Genomic DNA, 23,707 nt, shown 5'->3' on the forward strand with positions numbered 1-23,707 from the left:
GAAAATGGGTTGGCAGCATCCCATTGTAGCTGGCAATCTGCTAATTGGAAATGAAGGGACCGGTCCTGAATCTGCCAATACACAGCTCCTCCTGAAATTCTGCACGTGACGAGGTCTTGGGGATCAGAGCCTGAACACCTCCCAGGACAGGGAGAGCAGAGGCTTCCCCACCCTGCATTTTTCTCTTTCTTTTTTTCTTTTCCTTAGAGACGATAGAAATGATGCCTCCTCAGGGGAAGAGGATGCAGTCAGAGTGGGGGCAGGCAGTGTCTGACTGCTGCAGCAAAATAAATTATCAGTTATTGAGTCTGACATATGTTTCCTCATCAGGGAAAATGTTATTTTTCAGACATGCTGGTGGGCTTTGATGAGTAAGTCCAGGAGAGGGATGTGTTGGTGGGGATCAGTTCTACCCTGTGGACCCCCACCCTTCCTCCTTTTTTCTTTTTCCAAAGCAGCCCCCTTTTCATCACAGCTCAGATGTGTTGCTCTGCCTCTTCCCTTCCTCACACCTCCCTCAGGTTCCTGAGGAGGTTGAGATACAGGACTGGAATAAGTTAATATTTTTGTCTGACCTGTACTGAATGAACTTCAAATATAGATTAAAGTGTGAGGGAAAGGCTGGTATGGGCAAACCTCACATCTCCTTCCCATTTTCTCCTGTAATGACATGCAAAGAGCTCAGGGTTGGAAGCCAAGTCAAAGTTGAGTGTGAGGGGAGAAGAAGCAGCAAGGAGTTGGAGCTGATGGGAGGAGGAAAGGGAGGATTGGAGATTTGTGTTCTGACACACAGGATGGCTGCACCAAGGGGAATTAGGGCTCTAGGAAGGGGAATCCTGTTTGCATGTACCACAGTGATTCTGTAAATGTTGGGAATGTGGGGATTTTATTTGCTACTCTGAGGTGTTAAACCTGAAATTGGCCTAGAGGAGCCCTGTGCACCTGATGTGATCCGTTCGGTTTTAGGGATCAGTTTTCTGCCGATTTTGGATCTGCAGCAGCATCCTTTGGCTCTGGCAGAACAGCAGAGGCTGAATACCAGACACAGGCAGAAAGTGGGGGATTATTTTTAGACAGGCAGCCCAGATTTTCAGTCTTTACAGCTGGAGTTATTTCCGTGGCACTTCTCGATGGTTTGAACTTTTCACCTTCAGCACGGAGGTCACGTTCTCATTTTTTCTCTCCATTTCCCAACCTATACAATTCATTATAATAACCACAGTCCCCAGCCTGTAAATACCATCTGATTTGTTGCAGATTGGCCTGGTGACAACCTTGATAACTACTGTGGTGACCATGTCATCGATAGCGCAGCTTTGGGACGACGAGTGGGAGATGGTATTTATTTCATTGCAGGTAAGCTGGCTGCAAGGATGCTTCCCTGGGGCAGGAAAGGGGCCAGGGCAGCTGAATTCCATGGGATTCATGTATTTCTGTATGATGAAGCTCTGTCTTGACGGTTGTCACACCCCCAAATTGAAATCTTGGCGGTGAGAAGATTGTGCTGAGGAAGACTTGTGGTATCCTGCAGGGCTAGAGAAGTGTGAAAGGAAAATATGTACAAATTTAATTTCTTACAGATCTGCTCTCTGTTCCTTTTCCCTCTCTTCTTCTTCTTCTTCAAAAAAAAAACCAAAATCCAAAAATATTTTGCCCATTTTTCTTAAGAAGTGACTGCTGACGTGTATTTGGGAGTATGCAAATCTATGCAAATACAGGGGGTGGAAATGGCATTCACACGAGTGACTAACATTTCTCAGGAGTGCTTTATTTTACTGGGGTATTTTTAAGGTTTGGGCAGGGAGTTGGAGAGCAGAAACACAACTCAGATGATGCATCTCCAATTTTGTGTCACGGTGCTGCACCCTGGTGATACAGTCCCGTGTGTTCAGAGAATTCCAGAAGAGTTTGGGTTGGAAGGGACCTTGAAGCCCATCCAGGGCCACCCCTGCCATGGGCAGGGACCCCTCCCACTGTCCCAGGCTGCTCCAAGCCCCATCCAGTCTGGCCTTAGGCACTGCCAGGGATCCAGGGGCAGCCACAGCTTCTCTGGGCACCCTGTGCCAGGGCTCACCACACTCATCCTGATGTTTTTCCCCTTATATTTAGTCTGAACCTTCACTATGTCAGTTTAAAACCATCCCCTGATGTCCTCCTGCAGCTGACCCTAATAAAGTCCGTCCACATTTTTCTTACAGACCCTTTTTAAGTCCCAAAAGGCCACAACAAGTTGACCCTGGAGCCTTTTCCAGGCCAACTCCCCCAGCTCTCCCAGCCTGGCTCCAGAGCAGAGGGACTCCAGCCCTTGGAGCAGCTCTGTGGCCTCCTCTGGGCTCTCTCCAGCAGCCCTTTTCTCAAATATCTGTGTTATTGAGGGAGAAATTCCCCTAAAAGGGGATTAGAGCTCTCCTCCTTTCCCTTCAGGGCAGCCCAAATGCCAAAGGCAGTGGCAGGGTTTGGAAGAAGCAATGGCCAAAACAGCTGCAGGAGGCTGATGCAGGAACGATGCAGAGCCCAGCTGGAAATGAAACCTGCGAAAACAACGGATTTTCCACGTGCTGGGGTGTTTTTAATCGCATTTTCCTCTCCTGTTCTTGTGCCCTGCAGGCCACAGCCCCTTTCTTGCATATAGGAGCCTTGGCAGCTGTCACAGCCCTGTCGTGGTTGGTGGCGGGGCAGTTTGCACGGACAGAGAAAGCCAGTGAGTACCTCCTGCGTCCCTGCAGGGTGGGCACTGCCTGCTCCTCTTGGTTCTCTTTCTTCCCTTCCTTGGTTCTCATTTTTTCCCTTCCTTGTTTCTCTTTTTCCCCCCTTGTTTCTCTTTTTTCCCCCCTTGCTTCTCCCCCCGACCTTGTTTCTGTTTTTTCCCTTCTTGTTTCTCTTTTTTCCTTTTTCTTTTTTCATTTTTTTAATAACCCAGGAAGCTGTTTTCCTTCTCTCTTTTTGTTCCTCGATTGTTTTGTTCCTTTTTAAGAAGAAGAAGAAAAAAAACAAACCATAAACAAACAGTGCTATCTCTTGATATTAAGGTTATTTCATACTCAATTTTACTCGTGGAAGGCATCTTACCTGGAAGAGTTTACAGGCTTTTTGGTGCAGACGTGGTGATGTTAGAAGCAGAAGGAAAGAACCGAAATATCTGTGAGAACCTACAGTCACTTTTGATGGAAAATTAGGATTTCAGTCTTCTGGAAACACCAGGAGCAGCTGCAGGCCTTCGTGCAAGCCTATTCTTGCCATTTCTTTGTGGCATTTTTTCTGAGCAGATTTTTATGAAGTTTTGTTGTTGTTGTTCTGGTTGGACTGAGTTTGCAGGGCCTGGTTGGTGTTTGAGTGCTGGTGCCACCTTTAAGGTGCAGGACACAGCATGAAGTCCCTTAGCAAGGTGTCACTGAGTTCCTTGAGTGATTGGCATCTCTGCCAGAGAGGAGGAAAAAATCCCTGGCAGAGTTCCTGGAGTTACTTTTGGCTTGTGGGAACATGTGAGAATGAGCCTGTTAGAGGCTGGGAGCAGAAAGGAGCCTATTTATGAGTGAAACCAGATCGCTTGTGACCAGGAGCAGAGCTGGGCTGTTCTGTCCTTCCCTTAAAAAAATAACCAAAACACCACCTCCTCTATCTTGCATCCACTGCAAATATTTGTTTTAAGGGGTTTGATTGGGAGAGGGTTGTGTGTTTGGGGGTTTGTTGGGGTTGGTTTTTTGGTTTTTTTGGGGGGAGGGGGGGTGTGTGGTTATCCCATGAGTTCCAAAGCCTTAATGAGTTTGCAAAATAAATAATAATTTTAAATTTTTAAAAGATCAAGTCTTTTGCTGTAACATCTGCAGTTTCAAGTGGCTCCAGGTACCTGAAGAGTTCAAAGGTGCCTGTTGTTTTTTCTAAGGAGCACACATCTGTGGGGCACAGGGGGTGATTCTGTTGCTCTGTCAGCACCTTCCAAAGATTCCCAGGGGAAGCCACTGACAGATGGAATTGGGTGGCATGGGAGGCAGTACTGCTCATCTGGCCCCAAGCACTGCAGCTCCCTCACAGCCCAGGGATTGATTCAAGCATCTCCAGCTTGATCAGTAAAACATTACTGCATTTTTCTGGTGCAAATCTCAAGGCAGAAGCAGCTGCACTGCGTGGTGCTGGTGAACCACCAAGATGAACTTGAAATGCACTGCTGTGGTGCCATGGCTCGTTTTGAGCTTTGTGTGACTGGTGAATTATTTCTCTTGTCAGGCAGGGCAAAATTCGGTGCTGTCCCACCCAAAGGGTGGAAATGCCAGCAGTGTTTTGAGCCTCATTTCTGGGGGTTTGAGCAATTCACTTCACTTATTGTTTCCCCAGTACAAAATGAAATTAAAACCTCCTTCAGGACTCGATTTGGTTTTTTTTTTTTTTTAACAGAAGATGTTTCTTCCCTAAACACAGAGCTCTGCTCTTACACTAGAGGCACTGACTGACCAGTCTGTCCTCTGGAGGAAGGCAGAGGTGTCTCGCCTTCGCTCCTGTGGCGTGAGGAGGTCGAGGCCAGCGTTTTCACCAGCTCTTTGTCTCTCTCTCTCCGTGCCAGCTTCCCAGATGCTGATGTTCACTGCGTACCTGGCAGTTGTAGTTGCACTTTACCTCGTCCCCCTCTCCATCTCCTCCCCCTGCATCATGGAGAAGGCAGCCCTGGGACCCAAGCCAGCCATCCTGGGGCACCGTGGGGCGCCGATGGTGAGTACTGACCCCAGCCCTGTGCCCAGGGTGCTGCTGGCCCTGGCAGCCTCCAGGGAATGGGAATGGACACAACAAATACGATTTTGAGGCTCTCCTGCTGCCTAGGATTGCTGTGGAAGTAAAGCAGGGCTTGAGCCCAGATGTTTGAGATACAAAGAAAAGGGCAATTCTTGCCTTGCCTTGCTCGGGCCGCTCTGTGCCATTTCTGCTGCTGGTTTTCATAGAATTGTGGAATCCTTCCCTTCACCTTCTCTTAGCTACCCAAACACTGTCACCATCTGTTTGGAGTGGCTTTTTTTCCTTCAGGCTTCTAAAGAGCTTTGGTTTGTGCTGCCTGTGCAAGTGAAATCATGAAGCATTTGCTCTGCTGCACGCCTTCTTTACTTATTAAAAACAAGAGAGTTAACCTGGCTGCTGGCCTGATCGATAGCAGCAAACACTCACAATAAACGTCTTCTGCCAGAGCAGGAAATAAATCTGTGTCAGGTCAGGTCGTCTTTCATTAAATCAAGCCTCAGCTTTCTTGTGTGGGCAGTACAGTAATGAGGTCTCATCTCCTGTATCTAGTTATTAAATCCCTGATGGCTTTTGCTTATGAGTTTATCCTCTTGTCCATTGTAGAGTTGGGTTGGTTTTTTTCCTGTTTGTTTTGTGCTTTTTCACTTATTTTCAGTCTGGTTGAGGAATTCACTGAAAATTTGGGTTGCAGAATCCCAGAATGGTTTTGGTGGGAAGAGATCTTGAAGACCATGGAGTTCTAACCCCGTGCCTCGGGCAGGGTTAGTTATGGATGCTCTCTAAAATATAGGGATTGAAGATAGGTTTTACTGTATGCTTTAAACAGAACTCTGTGGTGTGTTACTCACCTGGCATGATGGGACACTAATGCTGAAATCCAAGGGACTGGCAGGTCCCACACTAAGCCCCACACAGGGAACCTCCAAAGGGCATCGTTTTGCCCAAAATGAAAATTCCATTTCTTGGGTATCCCTTTAATCCTGCCTTGTGGGGTTTTTTGGGGGGGTTGGTTGGTTGGGGTTTTTTGTTTGTTTGTTTGTTTTTGTTTTGTGGGGTTTTTGGGTTTGTTTGTTTGTTTTTCGGGGGGTTTTTTTTGTCCAGTTTGTGGCTCACAAGGGGATTAATACTGGAGAGATAAAGAGGAAAAAAAATTAACAAAAAATAAATTTAAATGGTGACCATATTTCCAAAAGGACAAGAAAATAGCCTTGAGTCTTGTTGATGAAGCAAAAGATCAGATCCTTTAGTGCATAATCATAGAATCCCAGAGTGGTTTGGGCTGAAGGGGATCTTAATAACCACCTTGTTCCAACCCCTTGCCACGGCCAGGGACACATTCCCCTAGACCAGCCAGAGGTTTGCAGTGGCTGCAGTTAATTTGGGATAAAATTTGGTTCTTCTGTCCAGGCTTCTTCATTAACCTCCCCAACAAACGATGCCGTGAGTTTCTTTTTTAAGCCCTGGCTAATTAAGGGAAAGACACAATGTGGTGATGTCCAGCTGCAGACAGGTTGTGCTGCTCTAACACAGTTTCATAATCTTCTTTAAGGAAGGTCCCCAAAGCTTCTGATTCTGTTTGAATGCATTTGCAATGGATTTCTAAGCTCAAAAATAACCACAATGAGTTCATTCACGGTAATTTTCTAGAAATTACTTGCTGTGTCTCTGCAGCAAGAAGAAATGAATAGTAGCCTGATTTTTTGCAAGGGATGAGTCTCTCAAACCAAGCACAGAGAGGAGGAAGAGCGTCTAGAAATCCTGTGCTGGGTCTGTCTGGCTCCCAGTGATGTGGGCACAGTATAAAAGGAAGGAGGTTTGGAAATCCTTGCTTTGTGCCCCAAGGTCTCTTTCCCTTAAGGAATTGGTTGTATCCCTTGTTATAAACCTGGATTTAGATTTTAGACATAGCATGCCTGAATTGTATTGCGCCAAGCAGGTATCCCTTAAAAAAACCTGGAGAGATACAGAGAGAAATATAAGCAGGAAGATTGTGTTTTGTTGGGTTTTTTTTGTTGGTTTTTTTTTTAGTTGCTGCAGTTTGGCTGTAAAGCCTTTTTTAAAAAATAACAATAATCTCAGCAATTCATTCCCGTAACAGCAGCTGCCCCACTTAGATGCATCTTTGCCTGAAACATGGAAAGGTTCAATTTGCTTTCCTGGCCTTCTGGTTGATCTTTGCTGAGTTCTGCCATCGGTGTCAGTGGCCTGTGCAGGTCCCTTGGGGCTGGGATCCACCGAGGGCAGGTTTGGGGTCCATGATGGACTCGCTGGGAGAGGGAATTATTGATGTCAGGGTGACAGGTTGGGGACTCACCACGTGCTCACTGGGGGATCTGTGTTTGCCTGAAGGTTTCTAATCATAGAGTCTCAGCATGGTTTGGGTTGGAGGGGACCTTAAAGCTTATCTCATTCCTCTGCTCTGGAATGGACAGGGACACCTTCCAGTATCCCAGGCTGCTCCAAGCCCTGTCCAGCCTGGCCTCGGACACTTCCAAGGATCCAGGGGCAGCCACAGCTTCTCTGGCACCCTGTGCCAGGACCTCCCCAGCCTCACAGGGAACAATTCCATGCTTCCATCCCATCCATCCCTGCCCTGTGGCAGTGGGAAGCCATTCCTTGTGTCCTGTCACAATCTGTGTAAAATGTGCTCTCCTTTTTTCCCTATCCCCCTTTAAGTAGTGCAAGGCTGCAGGGAAATCTCTGAGCTCCTTTAGGCACCGGGAGGCTCCGGGATTTCCCCAGAGTCTTCTCTTCTCCAGGCTGACCAAGCCCTGCTCTCCCAGCCTGTCTTGGTAGGAGAGGTTTCTATGGGAGGGTGTGTGCCAAAGCAAACACCGAGGTGTAGAGAGCATCCCCTTGCAGGGTTAGCCTGAGCTCCTTGGGAAGGGACACCCGATCTGAGCAAGTGTGGCTGGGGTTCTCCAGCTCCTGGTGGCTGCTGCTCTCTGCTGACAGCTCTGGGAATGTGTGGAGAGCTCCTCTTGGAGCTCCACCTTGAGTTACCCAAGCGCTTGGGCTGTGTCCTCGCCTAAGCGAGTCCGGCTTGGAATGGGAGCTGTTTTAAGGAGATTGTGTGGCTCTGTGCTGCCTTTGTTGAGCAGACATGAAAATGATCTCGTATCCATGTGTGGCTGGAGCCAGAGGAATTCAGTGCTGAGATAGCGGAGCTGGGTGAAGGCTGGCGCCGACATTTGCTCTGATTGTTTTACCCCAAAGCTTTGCTGACCTCAGCCTGTGGAGTGATCAGAAAACAAATGTCACACTTACAGCCACTCTAAGTGCATAAGCGAGTTTTTATATTTGTTTTTGTTGTTTTATTATTACATCTTGCTTGCATGGTGCAATTAGGCCTTTCCCCTAATTATTCCACTTTGCAGTGCCTGAGTAAATCGTGGAATGTGAATGCTCATTGTGTCCTGATGGTGATGGAAAAACAGGGTGTTAGAGGTGCTCTAAACCTGAAAAAAAGGGGAAAAAATAATTTATTTTTCAAAAATAACTTTATTTTGATGTGATTCAGTGCAGAAAACCTGCCAGGTTTTCTTCCTGTAGTTGTCAGTTTTATTTTTTTTGTTTTTTCTGATCTGCTTGTTGTTGTTTCATGGGAGCTTTGGGAGTAGCTACACTGTACTGCTTTTGTAGAACAGCAAAGTATTTGTCTTCACACCATTTTTATTTTAAACAGACCCTAATTCTGTTGCCATCTGCTCCATTCAACAGGGAGGAATTTCAAATAAAATCTGAATCCTTCTCTCTGATAGCCACAGGGATAAATTTTCTAGGCTTGAGGCTATTTTTTTAATAGTTGGTAAAACTAACTAGAACGTTTGTTATTAGAGTAACTCTCTGAGTTTTAGACTAATAGATGACTTTATGGAATGAGCAGAAGTGGGAGTAAAATGTATCTTACAGAATGTGTGATCTGGTTGTCCTCTATGGAACGGAAGAGACAGGAATTTTTGGGCACAGATAGATGTGGAATAACAACATTTTGGGTTCCTGATATCTCGGAAGCCTTCTCCCAGCATCCTTGCTGACTCTGCTTTGTAAACTTCCCTCATGCTGCTGAACTCTCATTGCTTTTTTCCCCATGTTTTCCTGGCAGCTGGCACCAGAAAACACTCTGATGTCCTTCCAGAAGGCAGTGGAGCAGAAGGTGTCCGGAGTCCAGGCTGATGTGGTACTGAGGTAGGTCAGTGTGCTGGCTGCTGGGAGACTGCCTGTGGGTAATCCAAGCCAGGAATGGTCCAGCATATCCAGTGTCTGGTCAGTGCAGCTTTTTCCCACTGGAAGGGGCTGTCCGGGTGAACTCATCCAGAAACTCCTGCCTGTCTCTGTCACGTGCTGCTGATTATTGCACTGAGGTGATGGTGAAAGGTGGACTTGTCCAAACGAGGGGACCTGGATCTCTTTGTCATCCTCATGTACAAGAAGGCTGTAGTTTATCAAACCAGAGCCTGTTTTATTCCAGTAAAACACAGCCTGGCCTTGGGAAGAGACAGAGCTGCTTAAATGCGGCTTCTTCTGGGATACCTCAGGTGCAGACAGAGCAGACATTCCAGTTTGACTTTGTCCACAGGAGAGTTTCCACCAACCTTGAAAAACCACTCCAAGAACACACCTGAAGGAAGCCCTTCCTTCTCATCTTCCTCTCCCTCGCATGGCATTGATCTTTAGGGAAGGAGGAGCCTGGTGACAGTCAGAAAGTCATTCCTTGCTGGCAAATGTCAGGCTGAGTGGACAAGACCAATCAGAATTTAGAGAGGGTTATTTCCAGTGCCGTGCTTTGTTCCAGCAGTTTGATAACTCCTCCATGCTCCTCCATGCTCCTTTTCTCAGTTTGTCCCAGTACCACTTATAAGCACAAAAAAGACTCACAGCAGATTTTGGTGGGGTTTTTTTTTTCCCTGACTGCTTTGGAGGTTTGTGTTGACGGACAGATATTTTTGCCTGGTAGAAAGAAGTTTTATTTTTAATTTAATTGCTTTCTTTTTACTTAGCTGCCCTTTTTTTTTTTTTTTTTTTTTTTTTGAGAGAGAGAGAAAATTATTTCAAAATGGAAGGAATTTCTTCCCGCTGGTGAGTGGAAGGTCACTGTGGAAGGATGGAGTATGAATAGGGTTGTATGTTACGCAGTTCTTGGGTTTTTTTCCAAAACTGGTTCATCAGCTGCTGTGAGGGGACGAGTTCTTGAGTGTCCAGCTCCCAGGTGAGCACTTGGTTCCTGTGGCTGAATCCATTAACACTGGCCAAGGAGAAAGGTGGGCTCTGGGAGGAGGAGAGCTGGAAAAGCTCCAAGATCCTTCCCCATCGCCATCCCAGAGGAGCACTCCAGGCTTAAACAATGCCCTTGATGGCCCAATTTCCTGAGCCTTCTCCAGGAGACCCAAGTGCCTGCAGAGAGAGAGGATTCCATTGACCTTCAGACTGAGAAGTGGGATGTTGGTGCAGCTGGCAGCACCCTCGGGAAGGGTTTGCAGCACAGCTCCCCTTGCTGTCCCGATCCTTCAGGAAGATGCTCTCAGTACCTGTGGCTGCATGGCTCCACCCCTCCTGGAACATCTCCATGTTCTTCTAGACATGTATCAGCATGGGTGGGCAGCTTGGACATGCACTCAGAGCCAGCACATCCTGCTCCATTCCCGTTCCACATCCCCAGCCAGCTGGAAAGCCAGCTTCGCTCCAAGCAGCAGGAGCCTGGAATTGCTGCCTGTTCCTCTCTCTCTTCCACCCCTTCCTTTCTTCTAAAGATCTGATTTCTGTCTGCTTCAAACCTGGGCCTGCCAAGGTGCTGTGGTTAGCCCTGGCTGGCACTGGGTGACTCTGTGAGGGAAGGATTGGAAAGGAGGGAGCAAATGTCAAGTGCCCCATAGGATTTCTGCACCGTGGTTAAGGCTCAGCAGTGCTCTGCTCTTCTGTGAGATGTTAAACTCGAGCTCCTGGCAATTCTGAACACTCCACACTCTTCATTCTGCAGTTGCTTAGCTTTTTATTTTTTAAATTTATTTTATTTTTAGCTGTATTTATTAAACCCTTTCCGACTGCAGCAGCGTTGGATTGCCGTGTCAGCAGGTTGCTTTGGGCTGGGGGAAGGAGTTGGCAGAGCACAGGCCAAAAATAGCAAACAAAGATGCCAGTGACCTTTGTGAGAAGGGACTTGTGAGGGCAGTGGTGAAGCTGAGGCAACGTTTGCTCCATCCTCTAAAATTGGGTTTCATTTTCCCTCCGGGAAACAGCTCTGGGTTGTCTCCTAATTCAAATGGGATTTGTCATTTCACCCCATCCTCCTTGCAGACTTTTCCTGAGTCTCTTGTTAGGGCTCCTTGCTTTGGAAAAAATGTCATTGCTATCAGGCTGGCTGCCCTGGATCTGTCCTGATTTCTCGGTGCAGACAACTGTTCCCCTGCTTTGATAAAAACTGTCACTACCCTGTGTGGTTTTACCACTCATCTGGTCACAGAAAATTGAGTGGAAGAAAGTTTAAAGATTTTTTATGCTTTCCAGAACCATGGTTCTGTAATATCCAGATGACTTAAAAACCCCAGAGCATGCATTTGGCTGCTTAGTTTCATCTGAGAGGTGTGGGTTGTTTTTTTTTTTTTCTTTTTTTAAAGCATGAACTTAACTTATGTGGGCATGAAACCAGTTTGCAATTGGGGAAGGCAATTTCAGAGCATTTTTGGTAGTTTGGAAGCTTTGCATCTTGCTGAAAGCCTGATGTTCACACACAGTCTGAGAGGCTTTGAAAATTTCCCTCCTGGTCTGCTGTGAACAGTTAGAGGAGAGTCTGTCTGTCTGTGCATCCAGGGAAACCTCTGATGGTTTTGGGAGATGAGGGAAGCTTTGACGAGCATTCAGGGTGGGTATTCTGAGTTTGAAATTTTGGAGGGGGTAAGGGGGGGAAGTGGCTGAGGCATGGGCAGCGTTATGTCAGTGTGGGAGTGGCTGCCAGCACCCAGCAGCTGTCTAAGAGAGGTTTTCCTCTTGGGGATTTTTTAGGCTGGTTAAGACCTTCACAAGGATTTTGATGTGAGAGAGGCTGGAGCGGGAAGGGGAGAATTCCTCCTCCTCCACCTGTAACAGGCTCTGTGTTTGCAGCTACGATGGGGTGCCCTTTCTGATGCATGACAAGACTCTCAGGAGAACAACAAACGTGGAGGAGGTGTTTCCAGAGCGGGCCTACGAGCACTCCTCCATGTTCAACTGGACGGACCTGGAAAAGCTCAACGCTGGGGAGTGGTTCCTGCAGGTGGGTACCACGAAGCCATGGCATCACAGCTCGTGCCCAGCTCCTCTTTGAGGGTGAAGGGTGTACATCCATCTCCTTGGTGGTGTGGTGCAGCTGGACCATGTTTAGTTCTGCCTCTGCTAAACTTAGGCTTGGACTAAGCCATGTTGTCTCTCTGTGTCTCTTCTGGAGGAAGGGGCCTCAAGCCTGGCTGACCTCACAAAGAACTTCAAGACTGCCAGGAGGGTGAATGTGATTATAAAAACCAAGACAGAAAAACCAGCAAGTTATACACTATTCCCCTTTTTTAAAATTTAATTTGGGGACCGTCATCTCCACCAAGAAAAAGCAAGAGAGCCAGCCTTTGCAGCTGGGGGAGTCCGGGCTTTGTGGCAGTAATCCTGGGGTGTGCTTTGCTTTCAGAATGACCCTTTCTGGACAGCGGGGTCTCTCTCAAGGGATGACTACCTGGAGGCTGCCAACCAGTCAGTCTGCAAGCTGGAAGATATGCTGGAGGTGATCAAGGACAACACATCCCTCATCCTGAACTTCCAGGACCTGCCAGCAGTTCATCCCTACTACAGCACTTACATCAACATCACCCTGGAAACCATCCTGGCATCGGGAATTCGGCAGCAGGCTGTGAGTTTCCTGGGGCTGGGCACGTTTCCAAAATCGGCCTCCTCATGGTTTCCATGAATCCTTGGGTGTCCCCTTGTGTGGGGCATCACTGGCAGTTGTACCGGTGGTCACAGAGGATGGGATGGAGCAGCTCAGGAGAGGTTCTCTCTGGGTAATAGGAAACTGGTTCTCTCTCTTTTCTTTTTCAAACCCCCACTAAGGCCACAACAGGGGTGGAGATGAAGAGCAAGAGAGAAGTGGTTAAAGCATAGATGTGGGGACGTGAAGTGGGATTTCTCCCTCGGGTTTTTGGTTCCCCGTTGAAAATGCACATGGCTGCTTCCGTGCTGCTCTGATGCTCACTGGGTCATTGAGACAAGGCTGGTTGGGGCTTGGAGCAGCCTGGTCTAGAGAAAGCTCTTGGAGTGGCAGGGGGTTGGAATGAGATGACTTTAAAGGTCCCTTTCTACCCAAAGCACTCTGTGATTCAACAATCCACTTCACCTCTTGCAGCTGAGCGCAAGCTGTTGATTTGACGTGCTTCGGGATCATGGTGTGAGCTCAGGGAAGAATCCCCTGCCCTGGAGCGTTCCCAGATTTGGGAGCCACGTTTGCCATAACCTGTGCCCTGTCTGGCTCTCCCCACAGGTGATGTGGCTGCCAGACACGGAGAGGCAGCTGGTCCGACAGGTTGCTCCAGGTTTCCAGCAGACTTCTGGCCTCAAGCTGGACGCAGAGCGCCTGAGGGAGAAGGGCATCGTGAAGCTCAACCTGCGGTACACCAAGGTCACCAACGAGGATGTCAGGTACTGCCCTCTGTGAGAGCCTTCAGCACCCCTTCCTGAGCACCCCAGCCTGCCTGCCCTTGCACAAAGGGATCTTTCCAGATGGATTTGCTCTGGAAAGCTTGAGCTGCGCGAGCTTTTTCCTACCCGTCATCCGGAATCCAGGCTGTTTCTGGGTGTGCACAGCTGCCTCTGACATCTCTACATGCTGTCTCAGGATATGATGAGACTCTTTGAAATACAAATGGATGAATTGGCTGATTCTTATTGCACTCACAGCTCTGGAAAAAATTGAAGGCCTTTCACACTGAGTTCCCTCCGAGTGCTGCTTCATCCTCATTAGCAGCTGCCCTTTGCTTCCGTTTGTCTGATCCAGAGCTGCTAGCACGGAATTTTGATTAGCCCAAAGTCTGGATGTGCTTTCAGAAGTTTCTGTTTGCAGAAAGAGAAACTCCTGTCCTCTGTCATCTCTTTAGACTGATCAGCTCTTCTCTGTAATGACCCTGGCACAGCGAGGGGTTCCTGTCCTGCCTGAGCCTGCGGTGTGAACCGTGTGGTGTTTTAGCTCCCAGCTTTGCCCCCTTTCCCTGGGAGGGCAGATCGTCTCTAGTAGGGCTTTTCTGGTTTGTAAAATTGAAATTAAACAGGTTTGCAGGAGAGAATTATCTCCAGAGGAGCTGCATGTTAGAGCTGAAGTAGGGAAGAGCTGAGCCTGCAGCTGTTTGAGAGCATGGTCCTGTTTGGGTGATCCAGCCGTGTCTTTCCATGGCTGTCAGCAGTCAGTCCAGCTCCTCACCCTTGGAAACCAAGGTTGTGCTTTACCTGCAGGGTAATTCCTGCTTATTCTAACTCCTGTTAGCTCTGTCCCATGGAGACGGCTCTATGCCCACTCACTGATCTATCCCAGTTTATCAGCCCCAATCTCCCACCAATCCCACCGGAGCTGTCTCCAAAATAAGAGCTGTCACCTGAATGTTTCTTGAACCCTGCGGTGCCCAGTCAAATGTTGCTGCAGCCCTGGTTTAACACAGTTCTCTTCATTCTCCCCAAATCCAGCACCTGGATGTAACGCTGCTGCAACCACCCCTGCCCTTGAGAACCCCTTTGGAGTTCCTGTTGTGAGCTGGGAGATATCCATGTCTTGCACTGGGAACTTCTGTATCAAAGTGTTGAATTGCAGGGTTTTGTCTGTGCTGCCCATGTGAGGGAGATTGTTGATGCTTCTGCTTGATAGATAAGGAAATAGAGCAATTTATGTGAATTACTTGGGTGCCAGGTAATTGCCAGTGCTTGGTTCGCTGCTGGCAGCTCCTGGACCCCAGCTGGCATTTTTAGCTGCCTTGGAAAATGACCTCGGGAGACTGGAAGTTGTAACTCTGCAATTGTCCCCGAAACAAGGACATGGAAGTTGTAGGAATTGAAGCTGGAGACAGCTCTGTCAGTGTTCAATTAAGCAAATTGCCTCTGAAATGTTAGAGGCATCTGAGGCAGATGCTAATTTCGCATCAGCACAATGAGATGGTTGTTCCAGGACCACACCATGTCCATCATTCCTGGGGCAGCATCTGAGGTGGGCTGTGGCCTGTGCCGGACAGCAGCCAAGAGGTGAGGAAAGCTGTCGGGATCAAACCAATGTCAGGCAGTGCCCGTGGGTCGCTCTCAAAGCGCCCGTGCCACGTTAAAAACTCGTGTTTCACACGCCTCAAAGCAGATAAACCCACCTGTGACTGATGGCAGGAGCTCTCCTCTTGGGGATGAGGGTTGGTGGGGTCCTGCAGTCACCCTGTGCGTGCCCTGGCAGGGACTACGCCACGGCCAACCTGAGCGTCAACCTGTACACGGTGAACGAGCCCTGGCTGTTCTCCATCCTGTGGTGCGCCGGCGTCCCCTCGGTCACCTCCGACAGCTCCCACGTCCTCCGCAAGGTGCCTTCCCCCATCTGGCTCATGGTAAGCACCCCCTGGGAGCCTCTGGTGGGAGGAAATGCCGTGGGTGGCTGTACAGGTGAGACCTTTTCTAGGGAGGTTTGGTTGGGTCTTGAGGGTTTTACCCTCCTCTCTACAGCCGAGCCCTGAGATGGTAATGAATTGATGTTCCTCTTGCACAGTCCCGTCGGTTTGGGTGGGATCCTTGAGGGTTGCATGGAATTCCCTGTTTAACCCGCATGATTTTTCCTGTTTGAGGGAAAAACGCCTTTGCAGCCTGCTGAGAAGCTGTTAGGAGTTGCAGGAGAAGCAGGCACACAGGTGAACCAGCAAACCGGGCCTCTGTGTCTTGGCCAAGATGTAAAATCAGGGTTTTGCCTGGTCTGAATTCCAAACTGAGGACAGGTTTTACCTCTGGTTGCCTCAGAGCTGGACAGGAATAAGTAGAGACCCAGTGCTGATGGTTCAGCTGGTGTGAGGACCACTTATTTCAGCAACTGGAACCAGACCCACCAGTGGCTGAAAGGACGGAAATCACACTTAGAACATGGGGCTGTGCCTAAAAGGCCCCATCTGCACTTAAAGTGGACCCTGCATGGATAGATTTCCCTGTTTTCTCCCAGACTTGGATTGCCAATCAGCATCTTGCCCTCAGCCTGAGTTACAGCTGAGATAGGAAGTTTTCAGCCCAGAGAGCTCTGAGAAAAATGTCAGCACACGAAAGGAGGGGGAGTTTCAAATTGTCCCTGTTTGCAGTTTTTCCTGATAGTTTTGGATGACGGCCTGGCACTAGGAAGGTTATAAATATTGTGGTTTATACCTAACCCCTGCAGCTCTGTGCTTTTCTTGCTCCTTGGTGGTAACTCCAGCCACATGTGGTCTCCCTGTGGTTGCACAAACCCAAATGTTGAAGGTCCGCTTCTGTTTTGTGTCTTGCAGCCTCCAGACGAGTACCACCTAATCTGGATCACGTCTGATCTCATTTCATTTCTCGTAATTGTAGGAGTTTTTATATTCCAGAAGTAAGTTTGTTACAGCTCTGCTCTGGTGTATTTGTGACCCGTGTTTTTGTCCAGATTGTCGGGTGGGGATGGAAGAGAGGAGTACCCTGAGCCTCAGTTCTTGGATTGCAGTAGCAGGGGAAATATTTATTTAAAAATCCTTGCAAACAGTAATTCCACTCCCAAGAGGAGATGGAGAATTGGGTGCACCTTTTAAGAACGAGAGATCACAAATTAGTAGTGTAAGATGCCTTGCTTTGCTCATGAAATACGTGGAAGAGAAACTGTAAATGCTTTAGGGAAATGGATGTTGAGAAAGACATTACAGTGCCTTAAAGGAAGCAGAGGACAGGGATTTTGAGATTCCACCATTACAGTGTTCAAAAAGAACGTGTTAAAGTTTTCTTAAATCAGTTTGTTCCTGTTTGGATGTAGAAATATTACAGAATGGTTTGGATTGGAAGGGACCTTAAATATCATTTAGTTCCAACACCCCTGCCATAGACAGGGAATTACTGTGGGAAACGTTAAGATCCTGCAAATCAAAGAAGATGTTTGGCTAGAAAGGAGAAGGAGAGACTCTACTCCAGAAGCTGGACTTGCCTGCAGCAAAGGGCTTGCTCTGCCAAGAGCCTTGCGCAGGACAGACCCCTTTCCCTGATGTTCCAGTTTCTCCACCACATGAGAGGATTGCTGGCAGGGTTGAGGATATGTCAAAACCAAATCAGAGCAGAACTGCCCAGCTCCCACCTGCTGATGTGATTCAGCTCTGGGGAATGGGGCTTGGCATTTGGCCTTCAGTGTCGTGGTTGATTCGATTTTTGGTGTGTTTTTGGCTGATTGATTTGGTTTGGTTGTTTTGTTTTGTTGGGTTTTTTTCCCCAAGTCCTTTTCTGGGGCAAACCAGAGCTGCTTCATTCATGCGAGGATGAGGGGGTGGGTGGGAGCCGAGGCACCGCTTCGATGTGCTCGTCCTCTGTCCTCTGCGTGGCTTCTCTCTCCTCCGCAGCCCTGGTAGGGACTGCTCCTGCTCTTCTGCTCCAGGATCATGGCAGCCTCTCCAGAGGGGAAATACCAACTGTGATGACTTCTAACTAACTACTTCTTTTTTGCCTCTTTGCCTTGTTTATTTTCTTACTGCTCTGACTGTTGTGCATGTTCCTCCTCTTTCTCTCTCTGCTGCATTCTGGCATCTCACAGCTATCACATGATCAGGTAATTCTGGTGCTTTCCTCCTCTTTCTCTTTTTCATTCAACCTTCCTTTCTCTCTTTCTTTCTCCCTCTCTGCTATGGCTTCACTGCAGATGGACAGGGTAGGAGGCAGCTTTTGTGATGCTTTCCAACATCTGGCTTCAGGAGGGGGACTGTGAGGGTTTGAGCATTGCATAGTCCGTAGCCATGAGCACCATGGAAGTCTGATGCTGAAGCCAGTGGATGTTTTGAAGGCAATCTGACCTTCTGTTACACTGATCTAAGTCACTGCCTTTTAAAACAGCCCAATTCTGAGGTCCCGGGGCACGCTGCAATCAGGAGATTTCTCAGAGAATGTATTGCTTTCTCTGTGGAAATAATCCCGTGCAAAACATCCCCTTCCTTCCTGTACTCACCAGAGATGTTTGAGACTGGCCTCCACCCTAAAGAAAATCATGGAATCTATTCCATTATACGAAGTAGCACTTGTCTAATTAATTCTCTGAATTAATGGGGCTGATAACTGGAAAGGTTTGGCTCATCAAATTGCTGCCCTCAGCGCTTGGGATCTTCCTGAGATGCACCACTGTGAAACTGGAAATACAGTGTGAAAATCAAAAGCGCTTGCAGCAGGGGAGGGAATTGAGCCTGGGGCGCTGGACTTGAAGCGCCATCAGTCAAAATCCCGGAATTCTCCTGGGTTTGGCCTTTCCCTCACCAGTCATTCCCATCCCTTTGGAGGGAAGCGCTGTCGCTTGTCTGCACTAAAGCCTTCGCTGCGTCCCTACTCGGAGCGAGCTCTTCACGTGTTCCCTTCTCCATTGCTCCTGCCCTGTGCCGTGGGGTTGTGTTCCTGAGGATTCGGTCGCCCCCTCCCTGTGCCCAGCCATGCCTCGGGGTCAGGGTCGGCCCCTGCAGGTGTCCACGAGGTGTTTTGGTGTTACAGGGCCTGGCTGGGGGTGCAGGGAGGTGGGGTGGTCTCCCCTGCTCGCCTCCCCCTCGCTCGTGGGTGAGGAGAAGGCAGGAGCGGAGGAGCTGGGCAGGCTTTAGGCAGGAGCAGGAACAGGAGGGGGACTCTGCAGCTGGCTTGGCTCTGTGCTTGCTCCATCTTACCACCTCAGTGCTGACCAACCCCATTTTTTCCTCGACCTGCCCCTCTCCCACGCCCTTTCCATGGCATTGAGCATCTCCCCTCCCACCCCAGGGTCTGGCCGTGGCCCTAACCCGGTGTATGCTGTCTCTGTGTTGTTGTCCCAGTATTTTTTAGTCTGTTCCCACCCCGTGTCCGTCTGGTCTGCTCTGACGCCAGCCTCCCAGAACAGGACCTTCCTGCTGTCTCTCTGGCCTTTTTGCACGCTGCTGTCCCAAACCTGGTCCATCACAACAGAGTCCAAGGGGGTAGGAGAGGCGCTATTTTCTATTCAACCAGCTTTTTGGAGACCCCAAAAGAGGCTCCTGAGCGCAGCACAGAGCGTTTGACGCGGCGTTGGTCCGAGTTGCATCGTGGTTAAACGTACTGGTGGCTCTTCCGAGAGGATTTCAAAGCAGCCCTGAAAGATGGGGCCACCCTCTCCTGGCTCAGCCAGAGCAGTGCACCCCTGTGAGAGGAGCCATCATCTCGTGTGTGTTTGAGCACCCTGGCTGTGCCCACAGCCACCACAGGAGATGGAGAGCACAGAGCGGTGCCTGTTCCTCCTGGCAGCAGGAGAAAAGCCCTTGGTCCCTGCACGTGTTTGGGGCTGGGCTCTCTGTGCCTCAGAGCGACCCCTGTCCTCCGTGGATAGCTGGGATCTGTGGGTGTGAGGTCACTCTTGCCCACAGAGTGACTTGATGTTGAAAATCATCCTGGTGTGGTGAGCAAAGAAAAGACTTGTACCGAGGCTTGTGTTTTGGCCCTGATTTGGAGTTTAAGGAGGGTCTTAGCCTGGGAGATCTTGCAATCATATTGGCCTCAGTGGGATCTGCCTCCAGGGGACACTAAGGCCAAAAATATGTTCTTCCAGGTCAGAGTGGCTCAGTTTAAATGAGGATGATAGAATAAAAAAAATGTTTTGTTTTGGTTTTTTTTATTTTATTTGTTTTATACTTTAATGTCTTTTCCTCCTTGTGCTTCCTCTGCATTGCTTCTGTCCATGGGTCTGTGAGTTGTGTCATGTTGCCATCCCGCCCCTTCTTTTCTGTGTAGCCTCCATCTGTACCCTGGTCAAAGCCTGATTCAGGTCACCCAGTGTCAAGCACTGGGATTTGGGAAGGGGGTGGAAACCCTAGAAAACTGACACCAGCTCCATTTTCCTGGGGAAAATATTGCAGAACCCCTTTTGTGGAAGTTGATTTGTCAGGCTGATGCCATGGACCCAGGCTGGAGATTTGTGGGCTCCTCAAATCTCCTGCCCCTGGGGCTGTACAGTAGAGGGTTAGAAATTGCAGACGGTGATTGTTTTGATCACCTTCTCTTGTGTGAGTGATCCACTAGATGGTGCCAGCAGATCAGAAACCTCATCAGCCACCCTAAATCCCTGCTCTTTCTTTATCAGATCGTTTTAGGGCATCTCCCTGGCTCTGGCAGGGAGAGGGGGACTTACTGATGGGTCAGTGGGGTGTGGGCTGTGAAAGCCTGGCTTAAACATCATCCCCTCGTGGTGGGATCTTGGGAACAGCTGCCAGGCCGTGTTTTCCCCTGTGCCAGCAGCCCACCTTCCTCTCCTAGTGAGGGTCTGCCACAGGGCTGCTCTCAGTGCCCCCAAGTGCCACATGCACATGGCTGTTAAATCCCTGCAAAGATGGGCACTCCACCACTGCCCTGGGCAGGAGAACCCTTTCGGGGAAGGAATTTTTCTTCTACTAAATCCAAACCTCCCCTGAGACAGTCCGAGGTCATTTCCTCGCTGTGTCTCAGGTTTGCAACTTTAAATTGGCTCTGAGCTCTCTTCTCCCGCAAGCCTGACCATCGCACTCGGTGAGGGAAAATTGTGGTTTCTTTACTTGGCCGGTTCTCTTTTTCTGTTCCCTCTAAAAGTTTAAACTTGGTGCAGCTGGAGAGGGCTGTGGGACAGCTGCAGCCCTTGGGGAAATTAGTTCATGGATCTGTGAGTCCATGGGTGGAATTAGGGTGCTCAAGGTGGTTGCAGATGCCTGAGGTAACACACTCATCTCTGAACATCCTCCTACCACGTGGGGTTGTGGAGGTGCAAGGGTGCAAAGGGCCTCTGTGTCCTCTTGCACTGAGGGTGCTCCTGTGTCTGGAGGGACCAGACCCTGAGATCCTGCTCCTGTCTTGCAGGTGGCGCCTGGGAAGCATCAGGACTTACAACCCGGAGCAGATCATGCTCAGTGCTGCCGTCCGCCGCTCCAGCCAGGACGTCAAGATCATGAAGGAGAAGCTGATCTTCTCAGGTAGGGGTGTGTTGCAATTCTGGAAACTCAGATATGAAGATCTTAGTGTATAGTAATATATGGGGCAAGATGGAGGATTTGGGGCATTGTCTAAGTCCTTCTTCTTCACCTTCTTCTTCATGGGTTTGGGTGGTTTTCTGCAATTGGTTAATAAAGTCCGCATTGCGGGCTTCAAATGGTTGGTTATTGGGTTTAAGGTAAAAATAATTTACGCAGCCTTTCATAATTGCAGGGATTGTCCTTGAAAAGACCTGGTAGAGATAGAGAGGTGCTCCATTTTTCACCTTGTTAGCTGGAGGTACTGCAGAACTCACGGCTTGTGAGGCTGTAATATAGATGAGGATTAATAAACACCGAGTCCGGACACGGAACCATGACTCCGGTGTATTAATCCTGGCTCTAACACGAAGAAGAGAAGAAAACCATCAGGGATGGGGCTGGTGGGTCCCTCCCTCAGCTGTCACCCTGCTGAGGGAGGAGCTGCTCTTGATTCAGTGGTCTGTTCCTGCTCTGGGTTGAAGGACTGGACTAACCTTGCTGCACTGCACTCATGGGATATGGGCATGGCTCATAGTTGGAATGGGATGATCCTTAAGGTCCTTTCCAACCCAAATGGTTCTGTGATTCTGTGGCCCATCCCAAACTGGTTCAAGTCTGACCACTGATATGCTCAGAAATCCTGCTTTGATAAAATTTAGCTTCCTGGGTTATCCCACCTTACGCTGTCCCACATCTTCTCCACTGGCCATCGTCAAAAGCCATAAAACCCACTAATAATGGCATGTGTGACCACAAATATGGTGATAAGTTTGGGGTGGACCTGGAATTCAATGGCTTTAGAGGTTGTGGCATTCCTGATATCCCTGTGCTCCTCCCAGAGGTTATTTCTGTTGGCACACATTGCCAATGTGTCCATCACACACCGCCTCTAAGAAAGATAGCAAAATTGTGAGCAAAGGTGGAAATGTTTAGCTTTAAAAGGTTAAATGTGGTGCATGAAGCTGGAAAATTCGCCTCTGAAGGAATGTGAATACAGTCCCCTCACCCCCTGAGCTCTGTTATGGGTTTTCTTTTTTTGTATTTAGGGTCTGGAGATGCCCAGCAGGGATCAGGGTTTAGTGCACTGGGCACAGACAGAGCAAAAAGGCAACTTTGCTTATTGTGCGAAATGCCAGCCAGAGGTGGTGAAAATCAGGTATAAATCCAGGGAATCCAGACAAGAAAAACAGCTTGGCACAGCAGAATTAAGCTTCCCTAACATGTCCTAGACATAAAACATCCCAGACATAAAATCCCTTAGAGGCAGGGGGTGCAGATTGAAGTTCTGTGCCTCCGAAACGACGACTCCTGCCTCGGGTGGATGTTTTACCACTAAAACATTGGTGGGTACAGTTTTTTTCCAGTGAAACCAGTGACTGGAGGAGTCAGTCCTTTCCCAGGATGGCCATTTGGGTAGGGACTTGGTTCGGGTACTTTGTGCCGCTCTCCCACGGGTGACTTGTTCAGCCTGTGACAGTGACACCAGGTGTAGGGGGGGTTCCAGCTCCGCCTCTGGTGGTGGCCAGATTTTGAAGGGCTGAAATGCAGAGCTGAGCTCCAAACTGGAGGCGGGAGAACCGGTTGTAAATGAGCGTGCAGTGTCCCGAATTCCCTGTGGGATCAGGCGGCTGCTGCGTGCTGGAATTGCCCGGCCGCTCAGTTCCCCGTGCAGAGGGGAAGCTCCTGTGATGACATCCCTGCTTTTTCTGCCCTTCCCTTCCCAGAGATCAACAACGGCGTGGAGACCACGGACGAGCTGTCCTTCTGCTCCGAGAACGGCTATGCCAACGAGATGGTGACGCCCACGGGCCACCGGGACACCAAGCTCCGGATCAACTGAGGGCTCTGCTCCGGCCCCGCGCACCGCGGCAGTGAGAGCCGTGCTCTCCTGCTTCCCGTGGGATGGGGACCTCTGAGGAACTGCTGGTCGGGCAGAAACCCCGTCCCACTCCCCACCACTGGCTGCTCCACCTCCCTGGTTGTGAGGCTGGGGGGCTTATTTTTGTAAATATGTAGAAAATCTGTTTGGTTTTTTTCGGTCGTCCTTTTTTTTTTTTTTTTTTTTTAAAGTTTAATTTTTTTTCCAGGGCATGAGTGGAAATTCCGTGTTCATTAAATCCTTCACCTTATTTCACCTTCACCTTCACCAGCTCCAAAGGCTGAAGTTCTTTGAATCTTGATATGAGAGCCTGAGTCCCCTTGGGGGCTTTTGGGAGCAACACGTTGGACGTGTGTCCCCTTTCTCCCTCTTTCCCTAATCCAGTCCTTCCCCTGGTGCAGCTGAATGTTGTGACGTTCTTATGAAGTGTTCATTTTGTTATGGTTTCTTTTCTTTTGTTGTTCCCCTTTTCCTGGGCAGTGGAAGTGTCACTCTGATGCAACAGGAGGCTGCTGGGAGGAGAGAAGCTTGTCTAGGAGAGGAATTCACTCTGTCCTTCCCTGCTGAAGTTCAGAGCCAGGGAAGGGCTTGCACTGGCTCAGTCACTTGGGCACCTGCTCCTTGTCCCATCCTCCTTCCCCAAGGCCTGGATGGGGAATGGCTTTCTTGGAATGTCCTGCCAGAGTTTTGAAACCGGAGCGTTGGCTGTAGATTGGTCTCTGCTGGCAGTAGTTTTTGATTTTATTTTTTTTTTCTCCTTTTTTTCTTTCTTCTCCCCAAGCTGGGCTCTGCTGGGAGCCCAGTGACAAGCAATGCCATGGGCACCATCACTGCTGGCATCTGGATGAAGTGCCTGCCGCTCCCAAGTGGCATTTGCAGTCGCTCCTTGCTTCCCTTCTGGAAGAGGAGGTGGTGGTGC

The 23,707-nt window shown here is 49.1% G+C and overlaps 1 protein-coding gene across 5 annotated transcripts in view; it reads left to right on the plus strand.

Annotated features, from left to right (window-relative positions):
• Positions 1-22,933, plus strand: part of GDPD5 (glycerophosphodiester phosphodiesterase domain containing 5) — a 109,724-nt gene extending 86,791 nt beyond the window's left edge. For 2 of the 5 annotated variants that reach the window (XM_040056305.2, XM_040056306.2), the window contains exons 6-17: positions 1,258-1,356; positions 2,608-2,701; positions 4,559-4,704; positions 8,831-8,913; positions 11,824-11,974; positions 12,377-12,595; positions 13,223-13,380; positions 15,161-15,308; positions 16,224-16,306; positions 17,486-17,500; positions 20,758-20,870; positions 22,634-22,933. In XM_040056305.2, the coding sequence (XP_039912239.1) occupies positions 1,258-1,356; positions 2,608-2,701; positions 4,559-4,704; positions 8,831-8,913; positions 11,824-11,974; positions 12,377-12,595; positions 13,223-13,380; positions 15,161-15,308; positions 16,224-16,306; positions 17,486-17,500; positions 20,758-20,870; positions 22,634-22,749 (1,425 nt within the window). In that variant the 3' untranslated portion in view covers positions 22,750-22,933. Of the gene's footprint in view, positions 1-1,257; positions 1,357-2,607; positions 2,702-4,558; positions 4,705-8,830; positions 8,914-11,823; positions 11,975-12,376; positions 12,596-13,222; positions 13,381-15,160; positions 15,309-16,223; positions 16,307-17,485; positions 17,501-18,734; positions 18,876-20,757; positions 20,871-22,633 lie in introns of those variants that run through there. The other 3 variants (XR_005699542.2, XM_058419215.1, XM_058419216.1) reach the window with 3 other exon arrangements.
• Positions 22,934-23,707: the final 774 nt, after the last annotated feature.

This window comes from Hirundo rustica, chromosome 2 (assembly GCF_015227805.2).
Source record: "Hirundo rustica isolate bHirRus1 chromosome 2, bHirRus1.pri.v3, whole genome shotgun sequence".
Classification (NCBI taxonomy): domain Eukaryota; kingdom Metazoa; phylum Chordata; class Aves; order Passeriformes; family Hirundinidae; genus Hirundo; species Hirundo rustica.